At 45.2% G+C, this 19,826-nt stretch overlaps 1 protein-coding gene across 1 annotated transcript; it reads left to right on the top strand.

The window, feature by feature from the left end:
- Positions 1–11,231: 11,231 nt before the first annotated feature.
- On the top strand, positions 11,232–19,342 carry LOC116305167 (uncharacterized). Its single transcript, XM_089034073.1, has 3 exons — positions 11,232–12,633; positions 17,874–18,157; positions 19,172–19,342. The coding sequence occupies exons 1-3, from the start codon at positions 11,232–11,234 to the stop codon at positions 19,340–19,342; spliced, it is 1,857 nt and encodes a 618-aa protein (XP_088890199.1).
- The last annotated feature ends 484 nt before the right edge of the window (positions 19,343–19,826 follow it).

Raw genomic sequence — 19,826 nt, 5'->3', positions numbered from 1 at the left:
CGCAATTGTGCTACCGGGATCTGGTCATGTCTATGGTGCTAGCTATTTTAACTCTGATTCATTCCTTTAGAGGAAGAGACTGTATCAAAGTCGGGAAAGCAGCAGTAAGGGGGACTCGCGAAGCGCCGGCATTGCCAAAAATCACAAATCGAAAAACACCAGGGGGGGGTGGGGTTTTTGGAGCAGTGACGAGGCCCTACAGGGGGTCTTGCGCGATCGGGTGGCAGCGCGAAAAGTCCCTTACTGCTGCTGTGTTGGGTACCGCAAACGGAGGTTAAGATATTCCTTAGATATAGATGGACGCCATCAAGAGCATACGAAACAAAACTGTGCGTAAGCTAAGAACTCAGGTGTTGGATCGCCTGGACGCCGACTTTGCCTTCACAACATTCATGGAGGGAGATACAGATGAGACGATGACAGAAGAAAGAGCAGAAAGAATAATTAACTTAATGCCCGAAGGTGAATACCGTTTGGAGTTAACATTTATAAAGTATTTAGACGGTGAGTGGATGATAGAAAAGGGGCGCAATCCAATACGGGCGTCTGGTAAGAAGGACCTGTTTGTCTTAAGTGAAAATACGCGCCCGGGAGCATTGGTAGGCATTGACATGATGTTTTACGAGGTCGCTTATCCAGTTACTGTGGTCATTTACGGTGCTTACGAGATTAAGAAGCCCGACGTTAAGAAGCTCAAACCAATGCGACATCCAGGTAACTGTGTTGCGAAGTTAGTAAGAGAGTTCTTTGAGGACTCCACCCGCGGTGGTAAGTTAACTTTAAAGAGAAGAGAAGCCATCAGGAAATGGGAAAAAGACACACATAAGGCCGGAGCCACCATAGACAACATCAAGAAGTTAGAGACTGCCTTAGAACGCCGCATACACGTAAAAGATATCACTGACGGGTTCATTTACCCAGGTACGCACAAATACGGAGGTAGAGGTGCCCCCATAATCATTTACCAACACAATGGACACGCTTGGCGAGAACTTAGGTTCCCCAAAAAGAAGGAAACTAAGGTCTATAAAGCTTCACCATTGACAGAATTAGTTCATGAAAACTCCGTTTGGTTGATGGACGCGGAGGGAAGTCAGTTTATGACGCAGGATGGTACTCTTTACCGCCCCGAAATTGAACACCAACGCATTCAAAGTGCCTGTGAAACCTTAGGGGAAGACTTCTCAGACGAGGTCCTTAGCTCTCGTAGTTTGGACTTCTTAGCCGCAAAGAAGAGGAACGGATGGAAGTCCACGCCTAAGGAATTCGCCGACATAGCCAAAGCCTGCGTAGAACACGGTCATGGAGGTCTGTGGAACATGGAGTATGACGAAAACGAATACGTCTCCTTAGACATGAAACATTGTTACCCTGCAAGTTTTAAAGGATTGGGGGATTGTAAGGAGTATTATGACCGCTACGGACATCCAGACTCACAGTTCTTTCGTGTGTCCTTAGACGGCAGCTATGACGCCCCAGCAACTGGGTTCGTACGGTTGACCAGCTGGAAATTTACAAAAGACTTACATCCAATAATTTACGCGTGGTACGGGAAGCACCTGCAGGAGAAAGAATGGATACCCATACCCCTATTGAAGTTCTTTGAAGAGCGTAAACTTTTAAAATACACAGCGCATGAAGCCATACTTTGTCACAGCGCCTTTACGCAGTGGTTACCTGAGCATAACCCCACAGCGCGCGTGGTCATAGGTAAATTCACGCAGGGCGCTAAGGAGGGCGAGAAACATATGCCGCGACGCCTAATAACGGACGAAGGTGAGTTAATCTTCCTTATTAAGCGCGCACATGATGAAGGAACAATGGTATCCGTGGAGAAATGGGATTACCTCGTAGATGATAAACTACACAAATGGAATGCGCTGTGTTACTACCAAGACCATCGACCGCAGTATTATCATCTGCATGCCAGCATGTTAGCCTACGCGCATATTAACCTACTTGCGATGCTCTTGCGGTTCGACAAAGAGGACATCCCGCGCGTAGCCACCGATTCCTTGTACGTGAAACCGCACGTCTTAGAAAAGATGCAAGAATTCTACACCGACGATGAATTAGCAGAAAGTGGCCAATGGCGCGTCAAAGACGAAGAAATAAAAGCCTGGAGAGAACGCGTAGAATATCACGGAGAAAATACTTGGGGCGTCGTAATGCCCACAATGAGGCCCATGCCAACCGTAAAGGACCCCATTTCCTACCAACGCTTCTCTTACCTTTACGGTACGGGAGGCAGCGGTAAGACTACGCGTGTGTTAGAACTCTTTCCGGCCTTAAAGGTGCTAACGCCAACGCATCGTTTGGAAAGAGAACTCTGCGAAATGGGCCACGACGCGCAGACCTACCACAGCTTCTTTCGTTGGAATGGCCAAAAGTGTGTACCACAAGCCATCCACGACATACCTCCGGTGATACTTTGGGATGAGATTTGCACCGTACCTTTGGAAATCCTCAAAGAATTCGTAGAGTTCCTCCGTGGAAAGTGTCAAGTAATATTCGCCGGAGATCCCTGCCAGCCTCCTCCAATAGCCGGAGAGATGCCCCACGAATGGCTAAAGGGGTTCGTAGACCATGCGGAGGAAATTAACACCGACTACCGCAGCAAGGATCAAGTAAGAAACCTGAAAGCGGAATTAAGGGGCCTTAGTGACGCCGACCAATGCAAGACGCTGCGCAAACGCGTACGAGCGAAGAAATACGAAGACTTCCTTTACACGTGGCATCCAAAGGATCTGGTGCTGAGCAGCAAACGCGCAGCACAGTCTCGCATACAGAAAGACTTACTCAAAATACACCAAGAGCGCTTCCCTACGCATCCCGTACCTGTTTGTTATAAACCCCACGACACCCGCATGCAAAAAAGAGACGTCTGGGTACCTGGTACCGACATCCAACTGCAGAACGCAGTAACGCATGATAAAGCCTGGGTACCCATAGAAAAGGTGGAAAAAATAACCTCCCATCCAGACTGGCGCTTAGGCTATTGCATGACAGTCCACAGCGCGCAAGGGCTTACCATAAAAGAAACCTTATGGATCATAGACCAGCGGCTGTGTTGGAGCAACCTTATCTACACCGCCGTAAGCCGCGTGGAGTATGCCAAACAGTTGAAAAGAGCCTGGGGTCCGCAACTGCGTTACGATAAGACGCCAGAAGACGTAGCAAAGGAGAACATTGCTAAGAAACTCCTTCGCTACAAAAGACACGACGAAGAAAAAAATATGACGTTCGACCTATGCGTGGACGACGTCTATAAGAAAGGCGCAAGGTGTGCCAAATGTAACATACCTCTACTATGGAGGTTTGACCCAAATGATGATCAACAGTTCTCCGTGGATCGTATCAACAACAAACGCGGCCATTGCAGAGGCAACGTAAGGCTGACATGCCTAGAGTGTAATCGGGCGCGCGGTGCTGCGCTACTCTGAGTCTTTGGGGACTATGAGCAGCTCTTCCATGACAAATCCACGACTTGGGCCATTTAGGTAATACAACACGGGTTGCCCTTCCTTGGTGACGGACTTCGAAATCTCATACGTTTCCAAAGACCAGTTAGGATCCGTGGCTCTCTTACTGCCACCTTCGAGTTCCCCCGGCTGATAGAGGTATCTGATCACTATGTTGCGGGGTAGCTTTTTTTCCTTCAGTCCGACCGCCCTCGAACTTCTGACGTAGGACTTGTGCTCCACGTGTTTCTTTTTTATGGCATCCTTGGGTTTCATTCCCGTAGCCCTGGCCACCTCGTTGTTCAAAGCCGCGACGACCTGGGGGAGCCTCTGAGTCCATTCCCTGTTGCGTTTGGAGGGATCTTCCAGCTCTTTCCAATACTGGTACCCAAAGAGACGCTCGGCCAAGGTTTTATTAAATCTTTCGACGATGCTCTGACCCCTGTGGTACTCAGCTTTGGCCCTCCTAATCTTAGTGTCGTGGTCTTTCAGGGTCTTAGTAACCACGCCCATGAACTCTGTCCCCGCATCCACTTGCAGCAGCTTAGGCCATTTCAAGACGCGCTTATAAATCCTACCTAGGGCTTCTGCGACTTCCCCAGAATCCTTGCTGGTTATGGGTTCAGCGTCCTTGTATCTGCTTGCGATATCAACTACGGTCAAAGCGTACCTATAGGTCATTTTTTCTCACCTTATCGTGCGGCAAGAAGAGTAAGTCCGCCTGATGAACCTCGTTGGGGGCATTTACGGTGAAGCTGGGCCTGGGAACGTACTTGGGCACGGGAAGATAGACCTGCCAGAGGGTTTGTTTTCTTAGCCAGTTCTTAGCCGTTTCTTCTGATACCCTGGCCGCGGTCGCGAGTTTCTTAATAGCTGACGCTCCTTTCCAATAGCCTTCGGGCCCATAGTAAATCCTTTTGAGTTTGTCCTCTACGCGGCCCATTATATGAATTCCAGGACGAGATTGATCTTACGTCCGTTAAAATCCACCGTCTTTCCGTCCACTTTAATGGTGATGTTTATGCTTTCTACCAAATTAGACAAATCATAGCTCAAAGAAATGGGAGTGTATTCTACTGGGTCAAATGGATTACCTTTGGGCAGAAACTTAGACATAAGAGAAGACTTTTCTCCATTGTTGTAACTATGAACCAAGTCGCAATAGACTTCGTAAGAGGATGCGACTTTCCATTTCACATCATATGTACTGCCGCTATTTATCGTGGTACTAGCAAGACCTAGGAGTTCTACCAATGAACTGTCCTTTAAATTAGCGCTCCCACTATTTTTCTTGAATTTCATTTCATGGGGTAATCCTGTGGTAAGAGTATATCCATGCTTTGCTAGCTCCTTAGCCAGTGTTATGGGGGTGTAATGGGAATCTGGTATTTTTGGTTTGGTGCCGGAAGTTCCGATGACAAAGCCATTAATTAAATTATACCAAGAATTGTACAAAGAGCAACTAACCAACCGAACCCTTTCCGCGCGGATGGGAGGATTCAGACAAGTGGTAAAGTTATTCTTGTCGCTTTCCAAAAAGACGATCATTATATTAGATACGCCAAGGTCACGCCTCCCGCCAGCCCTGCAACTCCCACGAATACCAACTCACTATCTTTTTGTTTCTTAGAAGGCTGGTAGTAATTCTTAAACTGAGGCTTTCTCATTCTAAAGTCGGGATGCGCCTGCGCATAAAGGTTAAAGGCGTAGTCTGTATTTTCGAAGTTCTTATCCGCCTGCATTTTGTCTTGGTAGTTCTTGTCCAACCAATCCCGGTAGGCTTGTCTCTTCTTATTCCAAGCCTCCACGTCCCTTTGATATTGCTCCAGCGCTAAGTCGTGCCTCTTCCTTTCGGCGTTAGATTCTGCGTTTTTATCACCGCTAACTAATTTATCCAGATATCTACCACCATAATTAGCCCCTGTAAATGCTAAAGCTGCAATGACTCCACCTGCGACTAAGCTAACCATTATATGTTAGGCAGGTACTTTTCCTTTCGTAGGTAATCCTTTACCATGATAGCCCCGCCTACGGCAGCGGTCATCTTAGCAAAATTAGGGAAGCTCTTGCTTGGGTCTTCAGTAAAGTCTTCTTTGAGCACTTTCTTACCAACCCAGCCAATACCCGCAACAATAGAAGTAATGATAGCTGCTTCTTCAACAGTTTTCAACAACGCGGTTGACATTATATTACAAAGCGAGAAGGTTATTCCATTTCAGGGATTTTGCTTTTTCTAACCTCCACAGGTGCGCGATATGTTGGCGGTTCTACCTTTTTCGTAGCCCGCCATTGTAAGTAAAGGCTGCCTGCTGCTATAGCAACTCCTAACGCGCCAATGACGTACCCAGGATTAATAAAGGATTCCTCTTCCTCCACCTTTTCTTCTTTTTTGGCTTTGTTTTTCCTGTTCATCTCTGCGAGCTTCTTCCCCGCGGCAACTCTGCCTGGAGATTTAGCCTTGGTAATCTTCTGCTCGGGTTGCTCTGCCTTCGACTCTGGTTCACTCATTTATATCTAAGGACTTGAAGGATTTGACTAAGTACTTGAGAATGACTTGACTAGGTACTTGACAATGACTTAAGGACGACTTGACAATGACTTGACTAAGTACTTGAGAATGACTTAAGGACGACTTGACTAAGTACTTGACTAAGTACTTGAGAATGACTTAAGGACGACTTGACAATGACTTGACTAAGTACTTGAGAATGACTTAAGGACGACTTGACAATGACTTGACTAAGTACTTGAGGCGACTTGATCATCAGCAAGTGCTGCCTGGAAGACCTTTTCGACTTCTCTATCCTTCTTGAAGTCCTTCCAAGACACCAGTACCTCCTTCAAGTCGACATGCTGAGCTACGTGCAAAGCCGCAGAGGCGACTGCCATTAACTTACCGCACTTCAAAGACAGCCACTCGCAGGTTATCTTAAGTTCTTGGGATATGACATAGTCCTCGCTAATGTCCTTCCGCAGTTGCTCCACATCGTCTATGGGCAGTGCAAGTCCAAGCAATTTAGTCGCAAGTCGGATAGCGGAGTCTGCGACGGCGTCCGTGGTCTTACTTGCAAGGGCGGCCTCGTACCTCTTATGGAACTTCTTAACTTCCTCTTCTGACAACTTGTTAACTTGCTCATGGGTAAGTTCCTTGCCTATCATTTCTTTACACTTCCCCGAAGACACAAGGATGTTGAGTTGTTCCTTGAGGTTACTTTCGTCTAACTGTGTGGGGACTTCATCTAAGAGCTGCTCAATCTCCATATACATTAACGTCATAAGGAAACCTCAAAGAAAAGATCATCTTGGAATGTTGATGCGTCTTTAAATGCCGCATGTATTCATGCAACTGTTCCTTGCTTATCTCACCGCCGTAGTCGCTTAAGATGGTTTCCAGGTCTGACTTGCTCGGAGTATAAAATACGACCAGGGAGCCTATGTTTTCCCTGAAGGGCTTAGAGACGCTGGTAAGCTGCTGCGAGAGTAACCAAACGCTGATATTGTCATGCCTACCGCTGAAAGCAAGCTTCACCAATTCGGAGGTGCGCTTTTTTACGTCATCCCCACAGGCAATGTCATCCAGTATGAGTAAAGTCTGTGTATCTTTAGGGAATTGCTTGTGCCAGAACTTAAGATGGCTGGATAACTCGTTGGGGTCTAAGATATCTACGAAGAAGTCGTCATCATTCCTGCCTATGCCTTCCCAGGTAACATTATTCCTGTAGGTGGGGCATAATAGCACGATATAGTCGAAGCGGTATCTAAAGGGTCCTAATAGCTGCTCCACGACAAATTGTGTCTTTCCACAGCCGGTGGGTCCTACTATCAGAGCGTTACAAGGTATGTGATCTGGGTTCATATATAGATGGAACCAGTGGAAGCAATGCAAAGAATCGTAGCCGACGCAAAAGATAAAAAAGACACCATAGAAATGCAAAGGGAGGAGATAAACCGGTTAAAAGAGCGCGTGCAGGAATTGTACGATGAAATGTGCGGCCTGAAGCGTGCAGAACGGTTTGGCGCCTTGTTGACGATGGCGACGTGGGCTAAGGAGTCCGTTAAGGACTTCATTCAATATCCCCCCTAGAATGTTAACAATTAGGTTAGATCTTTGTTAAGGAATAACATACCTCGAAATAAAGATGTCTTAGAATGTTAACAATTAGGTTAGATCTTTGTTAAGGAATAACATACCTCGAAATAAAGATGTCTTAGAATGTTAACAATTAGGTTAGATCTTTGTTAAGGAATAACATACCTCGAAATAAAGATGTCTTAGAATGTTAACAATTAGGTTAGATCTTTGTTAAGATGTTATATAGTGGTTATCGTACTGTTATGTATAGATGGACTGCGCGGTGTGTAAAAAGAAGTTTAGCTCCAAGCAAAGACTACAATACCATGTCCGTAATGGTGTTTGCACAAAGAAATTGAGTAAAGTTTGTAAGGATTGTGGTAAGGACTTCAGTACTGTTCAAAAGATGCGACAACATCAGGACAAGCGTATTTGCATACTTTGTAAGGGCTGCAATAAGGAATTCCCTTTGGGAATGCAGCAACACTTAAAGAGAGGAGTTTGTGATCAGACCAGGCAGTGTGGTTTCTGCAATAAGATACTTAGTAGTCGACAACGTCTTCAAACGCACCGGAAAACGCATGAACTAAGTTATAAGTTCCACTTTAGGAGCTACGACTTAGAAGGCGTGGATTGCTACCAATGTGCGGATTTGATGAGCCGCTGCCCGCATAAAGAGGATTACTTAAGGAATCGCATAGATTACCATAAGAAAATAGTCCGTACTTTCCCCTCCTTTGAACGCGCCGAAGGCGTTCCGTGGACTAAAAGGGAGTATTGGAGGCAGGAGTGTGATCGCTGTGGTTGTGTCAGAGAAGAAGAACATATCTTCAACTGCTTAACAATTACTTAACCTAATTGTTAACATTCTAAGACACTCTTTGAAATAGCTTCCGGGTGTCTTAACAAAGATCTAACCTAGATGTCAACGTTATCAGACATCTTTTTTTTTTTTGAGGTATGTTATTCCTTAACAAAGATCTAACCTAATTGTTAACATTATTGGGTGTCTTTATTTCGAGGTTCCCAGTGTCTTAACAAAGACTTAACCTAGATGTCAACGTTATCAGACATCTTTTTTTGAGGTATGTTATATGCTAGCCTACGCAGCTGCCTTTCTGGGAGGCATTCTAATTACCCTTTCAATATATGGACTGTATTACTTGCGAACTACCTGCCGACTGCATTACGACTCCCAAAGCACCTAAAAAATACACCTGCCTTCATTGCGACAGGGTATTCTCCGAAGGATCCTTTGTGGGGCATTGGTGCTCTGCGGAGCAGCGGACTTTAGCAGACGTCCTTACGAATGCAGAGGACTCTCAGGCTCATACTTGACTACGTCAAATACCCACCTGCCATCCTTTTTACCATGACTCATAACATGGGTAACGTCCTGCCCTTCGATGGCGTACCTTATCCTATCGGGCGCCCAAAGGGTGTATGTTCTTTTTTTATTCTTTAAGACCAAGCGCAGGCGGTCCAAGTCTTCGAAGACCACATAATTCTTTATCTCGTAGATTTCCCCTATTCCTAAATCCTTCCAGTGTGTTTGGATGAACTTTAACTCGTTAAATTTATCCTTGTCCATATATTCTATGAAATATCTTTAAGTGTGTTGCCAAAGTCTCCGAGGTTTTAAAGACCTTACAACACCACCTGCAGGGAATTCGTAGGTGTTCAGCATACGCAGTGATCTCCCTGCAGATTTCGTCGTAGTCGCTGCCTACGAGCACCTTATAGCCGTTTTCTTCATACCTCTGTAAGAGTAGTTGCTGATCTTCAGATAACCTGCCGTTGCCTTTCGGGGTCTTTAGCTCTATGCAGAATCCACAGTAATGTGTATGCGCATTCAAGATCATTAAGTCGGGTTGACCGCGTTGATATCCTTTCTGCCAGCACTTTATACGTTTGCCAACCGAATCCTGCAGTTCACCTAGACCAGGGGCTATGAGCATTTGGGGGTAAAACCTGCGGATGTAGTCCACTACCTTTTTATGTAAGTCGAACTCATTTTCTATTTTGAATACCAACTTGTTTGGACCGTCGAAGCGCTTGTCTATTGCATATTTACCCGTCTTACGCAGCGCGGGTAGGACTTCCTCAAAGACCCAATCACGAAACTCCACAGCTTTGGGTAGTTTGGAGCTAAATATCAGTTCGTACAAACCAGGTTCGGATATGAACACGGCATTTGGTTGTGTAGTAAAGGGGCGGTGATTCGCAGCCCCCTGTAGATCAACCCATTTTTTCTGGTATTTCTCAGATACGTGTGCTCTAATTGCATCTCTAGGGCGCTCATAACCCAACGCCAAAGCCACCTCCTTTGCTTTGAAATAAAGTTTATCGCCTTGCACTATGCATTGCAGTTTCGTACCGTTGTTTTCAAATATTTGCAGCATTGTATATCTAAGAAACATTTTAACCTTAATAGGTAACACTTTTAAGTTGGTTCATTTCTACGCTCAGTTGCGCGTCAGACACCACAAAGACGTAGCAGTTTATTTTGTCGCCGTCGCCCGCACTGGCGTTTTTGGTGCGTTTGATCTCCAATGTTATGCCATCCTGCGTATTTACTAGACGTAAACCCTGACCATGTAGGTCTTCGTCGTTCGTCGTGCGCATGTCGATCCACAGCGCGTACTTATCATTAAAGAATTCCTCAGGGCTAATTTGGTCGCCAAACTTACGCTTTGCCTCCCTGTACGCGTCTGCGGGCTTTATTCCCTGGGAGTAGACCTTGTTTGGAACCCCGTTTATGTTGACCCCTACGTTAGTAATGTTGGGGTTGTGAAAGGCCTCTGAGTCGCGCTTACCGGCCTCGTAGGGTTTGGCAAACACCAACATCAGCCCCGTGAGACTTCTTCGGGGGAGGTTAATACTTTGGTTAATAACCTCATCCGTCTTATCCAGGAAGCTGAACGTCTTGTACATTACTACGTGGTCGTAAAGGAATGCCTTTCCGACGCTATATTCCATGCCAGCGCTGCGTGCCAGATCTTCGCTGTACACGGTCTCGTACTGCAGCTCTAAGTTGGTGATAGAATAGGGATCCACGGCTCCACTGATTGCGGTGTCCATGCCTCCTATGACGTTCGTAGTGTCCGCCAAGGTTACTTCAAACTGTAACTCGGATAACTGCCTGGGGTAGTACACACCATGACTCGTAATCACTTCAAAGTCCAAAGGGATAACGTACTTGCTACCATAGGCGGTCGTTACCCCTGTTGCGTCTGCTACTGCCGTTGCGTCGCCAGAATCCGTAGGCGCAGGGTTGGTTTCACTGCGAAGCTGACGAAGAATAACGCTTCCAATTCCCTGCTCTATCTTTTGTGCACGGTCAAAGGCTGTTAGCCACAGATCCTTATACGTGGTGTACAAATCGTACCTATTCAAATCCAAGAGGGATTCCCCTGCGAACTTGATTCTCATCTTAGAAACGAGGTTCCTACCCACATTATTGACGCTATAGCGCTTGTCCTTGGTGCTTGGTTGTATTGCTAGGTCAAACCTTAAAGCCAAGGTACCAGGAACCAATACTAGGTTATTCGTTAGGCGGGGTACGCCTACGTACAGGGTTTCCCCCGGCTTTGCGCTAGAAGGTGTGAATGTAACCCGGTGAAAGGTGCGTTCTGCTTTCAGACCTCCAACCAGCTTAGGTAATACGTTTGGGTTTAACTTTGAGCTTATCATATATAATGGAAGTCGAAGACTTTGACCCCCTTACCGAAGAAGGTCAAGTCGATATTAACGATGAAGAATATGAAACCCTGCTTCCTGATGACAATGTAGACCCCCGAGGCCTTTTTGATAAATTGCTGAGCAAGTATGGCGTCAGGGCCCGCGATGCTATGCGTTCCTTAAGAGATAAATTTAGGTCTAAGAACCCCCACACGCCCATTCCAGAATACTTACAAATGGAATCCCTTGGCGTGCGATCGGACTTAATAGCGGACCTCATCAAGGACCTAAGAGAGCGATACCCAAGCCTAAACCTGGCTCCTTTGGACTTCCAAATAGGAGACAAAGGGCAGGTTCAAGTTAGAGAATCGGGTAGGGAAAAATGGTACAACCTGTATCAAAGGAAGAATTCCCACCTGCTTAACAACCAGCTTCCAAAAGGAGTCACAAATGCGCTGGGAACGCCCAACTTGACGATGCTAAGCACTTTGACTCAAGAGGAAACAAAAGTTGCTCAAAGGGCCTTTATTAGAGGTATTTCGAACCCTGGCTACAAAGATGTCCTCAGATCCGCAATTAAAGTACAAGAAGAGCAGCGGGTAAGACTCGAACAATTAGAGACCGTCGAAGAGGAAAAAAGCAAACAACTTGAAGAACTTCCAAAAGATAGCGACGCGACTGGAGGCTTGGTGAGCTTCTTGCAAAAGGTAAGAGCTGAAAAGGAAGCGCTTCAAAAGGAAATGCAGGAAAATAAGGTAACCATCAACGACCTTAGGCGACAACTCAACGAAGCAACCAAGAAAGGGGGTAATGTCGATAGTCACTTTAATGCCGTCCAGGAGGAAAACCAAGCATTGCAGGGGCGTATAGAAGAATTAGAAAACGAATTCATGAAACAAAGTAGGTTGACCACTGAAAGCCATGTCGCCGAAATTGCAGACTTTAGAGCTAGGCTTTCTAAGCTGTTGGAAGAAAAAAGCGCCGCAAGAAATCAGCTAAGGGCTGCTTTGAATGAATCGGCGGGAAAAGACGCAGAACTACAGCGCCTGGGAAAAGAATTGATGGAGTCTGTTGACAGAGAAAGGCAAGTAATGGTGGACAAGGCAGTGGCGGAGGAACGAATACGACAACTTCAACAGGCCGTCGAAGACCTGGAGGGGCAAATAGAGCGGCAGCAAGAAGTAGTTGCGGACCAAACTCGTCCCGAAGAGGAAAGGGAAGCAGCTCAAAGGGAAGTAGAGACTCTTCAGGAAAGGGTTGCGGAATTACAGGCGCAAAAGGAAAACCTGGAAAGAGAATTGGGGCTTACCACCAAGGAAAAGGTAAAAAGAGCTCTGGTGAAGTATGGTATTCCGCTGGCATTTGCGGTCGCTATTAGCACCGTAGTAGGTGTCATCCTATCCGCGCTTAAGGCTACGGGTGCAGGCGTAAAGAAATTAGGCAGTGGGCTGACGGACTTGGGAAAAAAGATGGCAGCCGGTCTTCCTGGGCTGCTGGGTTCAGTTGTTTCCTTGGCACTTAGGGCCGGCGGAGAACTGTTGAAGTTCGTGGGGAATAACATTTGGATCTTGGTTGTCGCTATTGGGGTGGTACTCTTGAAGAAGATGAAGGGTTAATCTTATCTGGGTACGTTACTGGGGGCTTATCGTCGTCGGGCGCCCGAGGTATCCTCGACTGGGGATAAGTAAAGATAGTATTCGCACCGCCTTGATAATTTGGAACTAGCGGCAACACGCTTATAGTGGAAATGGGCTTATGGCTCCAAACCGCGTCGGTAATATTGCTACCCATGCCTATGCTATTTATCCTTACGTTGCCCAACGCCGACCCATCGCTGGTACCATCATCGGGAAATATTTGTAACTTAGCATATTTACAATTAATTACCATATGAAACGCGACCGGCGTTAAATCTTCTAAGCTAATTTTGTTTGGCTCCATCGAAAAGTGGACCGCTCTTCTGCTGTTCGAGGAAGTCCGATAGGGAGGCAAAGGCTCGTCATTCTCATCAACGAGCCTAAACCCCACGTTCGCGCTCGTTCCCGTGTTAATGCAAATGGTGCAAATGACTAACGCAGGTCCTCCAACTTTAACCCACATCCCCGTATCAAACCACTTATGCCCTTTGTACTCCTTCACGTCTAAATAGTGAACGTAGCGCATTTCACTTAAATGCGGATTCATATATTACAGGGGACAAGTCCCCTTCGTTTGAAGGGGCAGGCAACAAAGTTACCTTCTAGAGACTAACCACCGTAAGAGTGCTGATGGTTGCGTGATTATAAGCCGTATCTCTTTGATTTTCTATGCTATTTACCGTAACCTTTCCCGTATCGTCTACTCTTATCTGTAGCTTCACCTTCCCATGGCAATCGGCAACCATGTGAAAAGTCCAAACTGATAAATTTTCATCACTGTTGGCGGGGGGCTCTACAGAGAAATGTACGGGCTCCCTGTTGTTTGTCTTACTTCTCATAGGCTGCAGTATGCCATTGTCATCCAGGAACCTGAAGCCGACGTTGGCGTGGCTGCTCGTGCCAATGCAAATACTACAAAGGATCAATTTCTTACCTAAATAATTCAAATTTACGGACATACCCGTGACATCGACCCAAGATGCTTGGGTGTATTTTTTCTCGCCTGTGTAAGTCGTATAAACACAATCTACTCCAGTTACGTAGGGGTTGTTCATCGCCATATATAATAGCTCAGACCAATGCTTGCAGCTGTTAAGCCGGCTTTTAATAAGTTATGGTCATATTCCTCGGCTATCGTAGGCAGGACCTTCTTCTTTACGTTCTTTGGTGCGGGCTTTTCTACGTGCTCCTTCTTAGGCTTCTCCACGAAATGGGGGATGCTTCTAAGAGTGTCAGAGTTCACGTCGTTCACCCCAAACTTCATGTCCTTGGTTGCTCGCTGCAGCTTGTTGTTGTATCCCACGACGGAATCGGCGTTGATAACCAAATTACTTGGCATTAACCAACAACCAGGACTCAAGGCATAATCTAGCCGCACTTTAGATTGCTGCACCGCAAGTTGATATCTTTGAACTGACTTAGATATCTCATTCTCGATAACAGCGCTTTCGAAGAGGACAAGGAATACTTGTTGCGTTTCCTGCGACGCACCGGAGGCATCTACGATGGGGCTGCGAGTGCTAACCTGGGCCCCTAGAATGCAGTAGACAAAGGCTTCGATGCTTCGATTAATCCTTGCGAGATTCTTTAGACCAATGCCCTTTGCGGCAAAGAAAGGCGCCCAAGGATACTTTTCTTTGCTTTCTATGTAGTAAATTAAATTACCCTTCGTTCCGCTGCCTCCTAAGTCCGAGAATTCGTAAGAGCTAGGATACCCCATGCCCGGCGTTTCTATGCTGGCACCAACATACGAAGCATAGGTGTAAGTCTCTCCTAAACCATGGGCGGTACCCTCTTTGTTGCGAAAATCAGGGTTGGTAAGCTTAAACTCATTCCTTAATCGCTCCCATGCGACTTTGTCATATTTGTTATCCTTCGGGTTAAAGATAGTGTCACTAGGAAGCGGCGCTCCTAACTCAAACAATATCCTACGAATAGTAAAAGCAACATGAAATCGCAGGAAAGGAATATGGAACATATCCGCGGCTATACCGCATCCTTTAGTAGCAGCCCAGACGGCAAAGCTTAACTGCTGCGGCCAATACCGCATGTTGGGACCTGATAACCATTCTCTGGATTCTTTCCCTGAGGTATGTTTCATGGCAGTTTCTCTAAAGATGTCTCTGACTTTTGTCTTGAAAGTCGTAGGACCCACGGGGATTTCTAAGGAGGTAACCATCTTAGCAAAGTCATTCGCTTCACCTTTGTTGTCGTAAAATGGGTAATTCTGGGTTGCCGGTAATAGATTCTCTTGAAAATTAGGTTGCCTTTCTACCGTCTTAGGATGCTCGGCGGTCGCCTTTGGCTCTAAGTCTGCATTGCTGTACATCCTGGAGCCTTGATAATAAATCCCATCGGGTCTACGCTCAAACTTACTAGGGTCTGCATGCGGAAACATCTTCCTAAAGCCCCTCCAGTTGACATAATCCCGGTTGTCGTGATGTGGCTGCTCCTCGATATCATTCCCAAAAGCGTCGTACATTAGTATATATAATGGATGTTATACCATCAGCACCTCAGTTGTACCCAGATGTTCCCTATACTACACCTAACGAACTAAACGCCGAAAACTTTCGTCTGAATAAAGCAAATTTAATCCTGGCTTACTTGGAAGGGCAGACAAAACACTATGAAAAAGTTAGAAAAAAGTACGTTAGAGCCCGGAGTACGCTACATAAGATTGCGATAACTTCAGGGTCCATATCTGTTGTGTTGACGGGCTCTGGCGTTGCTACTTCGCTTACTGGACCGGGAATAATAGTTGGAGTTCCTTTGGCTGGCGTTGGGGCAGCCTGTGGTATTATTTCAGCTGTTGCTACGGGTATTATGAAACAGTTGTCAAGCAAAATATCCAAGCATGACACGACAATAGCTCTGTCAAGGGCTAAAGTAAATACAATTACCGATCTTGTCTCAAAGGCTTTGCGTGACAGAAAGATAGACGACGTAGAATTCTCGCTTATTCTGGCCGAAGAGGAAAAGTACGAGAAATTAAAGACGGACATAAGGAATAAAAAAACAGTCGTAAAAGATCTTTCCGAGGAATCTCGCAAAAAGATCTACCAGGAGGTAAAAAAGGAGCTTCAAAGAAAGCTTGCTCATTGAACATCTGCTTCGAAAAGAGCGTGACAGGATTTTATTTGCATATTGAACGCCGGCTGTCTGGTTCATATGCAAATTAGTTTCACAAATCTATTTCACAAATGTGAAACGTTTTCACAAATGTGAAGGAAAATTGTGAAGGTTTTGATTGGCTGAAAACATATGACGTAATCGTCCACTATCTTCTTGGAATCCATCCTAACAGGGGGTGGTTGGGGTCAATTTTGTAAAATATTTCATAGATTACGTCAGGGTAATAAGGAATATCCTTATCCAACCGACAAAACATCCACTCGGCTTTTGTCATATCAGAAACCTCGGGAATAGACTTACCGGTAATTTCAGACAAAAGATAGGGAATAGCTTTGTAATATTTCCCTAGCTTTAATTTTTTCAATGTCTTCCGTAGGCTTTGTGGGGTTGGCTCTTCTAAATGGTCTATGATTTTCTTCTTTACTTCGTCGCTTAAATATATCGGATGTAAACCTTGGATATGACTCATCCAGTCTCTGAAGTATTTTATTCTTTTGTATGGAGTCTTCTTACGGCCTCCATTGGCGTAATACTGCTCTTTGGTAGCATTTGGTACGGCATTACGAATATTTTTACCACACTCGTAACACTGTACTGACGTGTCGTCTTCTATTTGCATTTTTTTACCACAACACCAGAAACCCTTGGGCTTAGGTATGTTAACTTTGAATCTTATACAAATCACACAGAAGTCATTGGCGAACTTTTTACATTCATGCATCGTATATCCAACAAATATCTTAACCTCCGTTTGCGGTACCCAACACAGCAGCAGTAAGGGACTTTTCGCGCTGCCACCCGATCGCGCAAGACCCCCTGTAGGGCCTCGTCACTGCTCCAAAAACCCCACCCCCCCCCCCTGGTGTTTTTCGATTTGTGATTTTTGGCAATGCCGGCGCTTCGCGAGTCCCCCTTACTGCTGCTCGGGAAGCATGGGTGGCGTAGCGGCGTGAGCGTTCGCCTGCCACAATGCAACATGAGCTCGAGTCCCGCCGGGTTCGGTGCTGTATATGAGTAGAGTTGTTTGTTGGTTCTCTCCTGTGCTTCGAGGGTTTTTCGGGTTCCCCGGCTTTCCTTCCTCCGCAAAAATCAACTACTAAATTCCAATTCGATCACCGAATGAGGGCCACAGGTTTGTTAGCCACTGGCTATTAAATGCTACCCTCGCGAAAAAAAGATGGTTTTATTTATTTTTTATCGGAAATCATTAGCAGAATTGCTACCTTATTTTTTTGCCAACAATGTTAACTATGCACTCTCGCTGACGATTCATCTCAGAGATACGATGTCCATTTACTACTCTTCCCAGTAGACCTAGGTGGTTGTGATTTTTTAATCGCCTTCGTAGCGTCTGTTATGTTATTTGCAAGTACATTTCAAATCGACCACGTGATGCCAATGTTGTACCACGAGGACAAGTTTTTTTACACCACATGATTAAAATTTGACTGAATTTTGATCACGTGGTGTAAAAAACTTGTCGTCGTGGTACAACATTGGCATCACGTGGTCGATTTGAAATGTACTTGCGGATAACATAACAGACGCTACGAAGGCGATTAAAAAATCACAACTACCTCGGCCTACTGGGAAGAGTAGTAAGAGAATCATCCTAATATAGCTGAGGAGTTCAAGCAAGGAAAGTAGTGCACAAATTGGAAAGAGCGTCCTCTGGTCTGGCAATTGATCATGCCCATGAACAGAATAATGCAGTTATCAATGGTACTGATATTTATGTAAGTAAAAAATATCGAGTGTCGTCATCTTAAATTACCATATATAAAAGTCCTATAGCAATAAAACAATTATTCTATTTTTAAGTCTTGAATCACATTTATATATCATTTTCTAAAACAATACCAATCACCTAATATCAATCTTTTCAAGATGATGGTGGTGCTACTGGCCTTACAGAGGACGAATCAGCACTTAGAAGATGGATGGTAGCTGGACGAGGAGTGAGCCGTCTCGTTTCCAACTATGAATCAAAAGATGAACGCTGCAAAGACAAGCACCATGATGAAACCAGTAGCAGTCAAAAGGTTTTCTTACAAAGAGTAGGAAGGTTGTGTGCTGTACTAGAAGAAATGGGCAACCCATTTGAAGAAACTTTATCCGATCTCTTGGCTCTAGATACCAAAAACATTGCTGATCCCAGCAAAGCAGAGATGGTATATACGCACCACGCAAAGAATAGTTCAAGTTATTCGTGGAAGGTTTAAAGAAAGAAGATAGTTCCCGTTTCTATGAGCCAATAACAAAGAACAAGATAGATTTCTTCAGCCATGAGCAAGACCATAGGTCGATGACTAGTTAAGAACAAGGTTACTTCGCCAGATTCTGAACCAAATGCAGACTCCACAATGCCTATGCTCCAAAGAGAAAGACCTTTCATGAATATGCCACTGAAGATATACTTACAAAGCTCAAGCTTTACTATTCCAAGTACAGAAGAATAGGCATTGTATTTGATGTCTACCGACAACCAAGTCTGAAAACCGAGACAAGATCCAAAAGGGGCAGTGGAAATTGAAGAAGAGTTTCTGGAAACAGCAAAACACCAAAAAAGTGGAAAGGCTCTCTTCATGACAGCAACAAGACAGAGCTATTCAACTTTATTGCTGACAAAATGGCTAGCACAAGTACTGCAAACATCGTCATTGTTACCAAAGGAGAAAATGTTCTAACTAACCAAGCAATGTCCCTCGACGATATTTCACCCTGCAACCATTTATGAGGAAGCAGACACTCGTATTTTTGTACATGCTATGAGTATTGTGACAAAATGACACTGATGTTGTTGTTCTTGTTATTTCTGTTATGATGTCTTTGAAGGAAATGGGACTTGATCAACTCTTGCTTGCTTTTGTCAAGGAGTTAAAATGTTGGATTCCAGTTCACCAGCTTGCGGAAAACATTGGCCCTTCTCGGGCCAGTGGTATGCCATTTTTTTCCCCATGCGCTCACTGGCTGTGACGTTGTTTCAGCATTTCGCGGCAAAGGAAAGAAATCAGCTTGGCAAACTTGGGAGGTTGGTGATGACGTTTCATTTACTTTTACAAAACTGAGCACGAGGCGTTTAAACATACAGCACAATTGAGAGGTTTGTGGTGACCTTGTATGACCGCTCAAGTACATCGACAACTGTCAATGAGGCAAGATGTGACATTTTTGCTCCAAAACAGAGGCCATACATGTCTATTCCACCCGACCAAGCATCTCTGAAGCAACATCCAAAGAGATCTGTCTACCAGGGAGGGATAATCTGGGGTCAAACCATGGATTCCAGCCCTAGTTTACCAAGTCCTGTAGATTGGTGTGAGCAGAACGGAAAATGGGAAAACCCATTGGATTGATCTTCCTTCAATTGCAAAAAGCTGCCAAGAAGTAACTAAGTTCTGATGTAAGAAAGGATGCAGTGGCCGATGCAGGTGCTATCGGTGTGGACTTTCCATTTTCAGACTGACTGTCCAACATGTAAACTAACGAAAAATACGAGAGAAAAAACTGCTTCTAGAATGCACAAACCTGTCAATTGTTGTGTCTCTGATTACTTTAATAACTTCAGAAATTCCACTGGACTTCAATACTACAGGATTCCAAAAGATAGTCGACTCAGGAAGCAATACGTTTGCCTGATTCGAAACCAAACACTGAAACTGAACAGTGACAACACAAGGATTTGCTCCGAGCATTTTGAAGGTGGAAGGAAAAGGAATCAAGAGCATTTGCCCTCAATATTTCCATGGAATAAACCAAAGGAAAGCCGGAGGCAGCTTATCAGAAACGAGCCTTCACAAAGACGCTCTGTTGATCAAGATCCGCAGCAAAATGTATCAT

The sequence above is a fragment of the Actinia tenebrosa genome, unplaced genomic scaffold (genome assembly GCF_029948245.1).
Source record: "Actinia tenebrosa isolate PJP-AT-01 unplaced genomic scaffold, QUT_ActTen_1.0 PGA_scaffold2__45_contigs__length_23673736, whole genome shotgun sequence".
In the NCBI taxonomy this organism is placed as follows: Eukaryota; Metazoa; Cnidaria; class Anthozoa; order Actiniaria; family Actiniidae; genus Actinia; species Actinia tenebrosa.
Note: the sequence above shows the minus strand (reverse complement) of the source record. Positions and strands in the feature narration are given on the sequence as shown.

Coding starts and splice junctions, on each gene's coding strand:
- LOC116305167 (XM_089034073.1), top strand. CDS start 11,232: ATGGAAGTCGAAGACTTTGACCCCCTTACCGAAGAAGGTCAAGTCGAT. Junction 12,634..17,873: donor ATCCGCGCTTAAGGCTACGG/GTGCAGGCGTAA, acceptor AATCTTTTCAAG/ATGATGGTGGTGCTACTGGC. Junction 18,158..19,171: donor ATCCCAGCAAAGCAGAGATG/GTATATACGCAC, acceptor GCTCCAAAACAG/AGGCCATACATGTCTATTCC.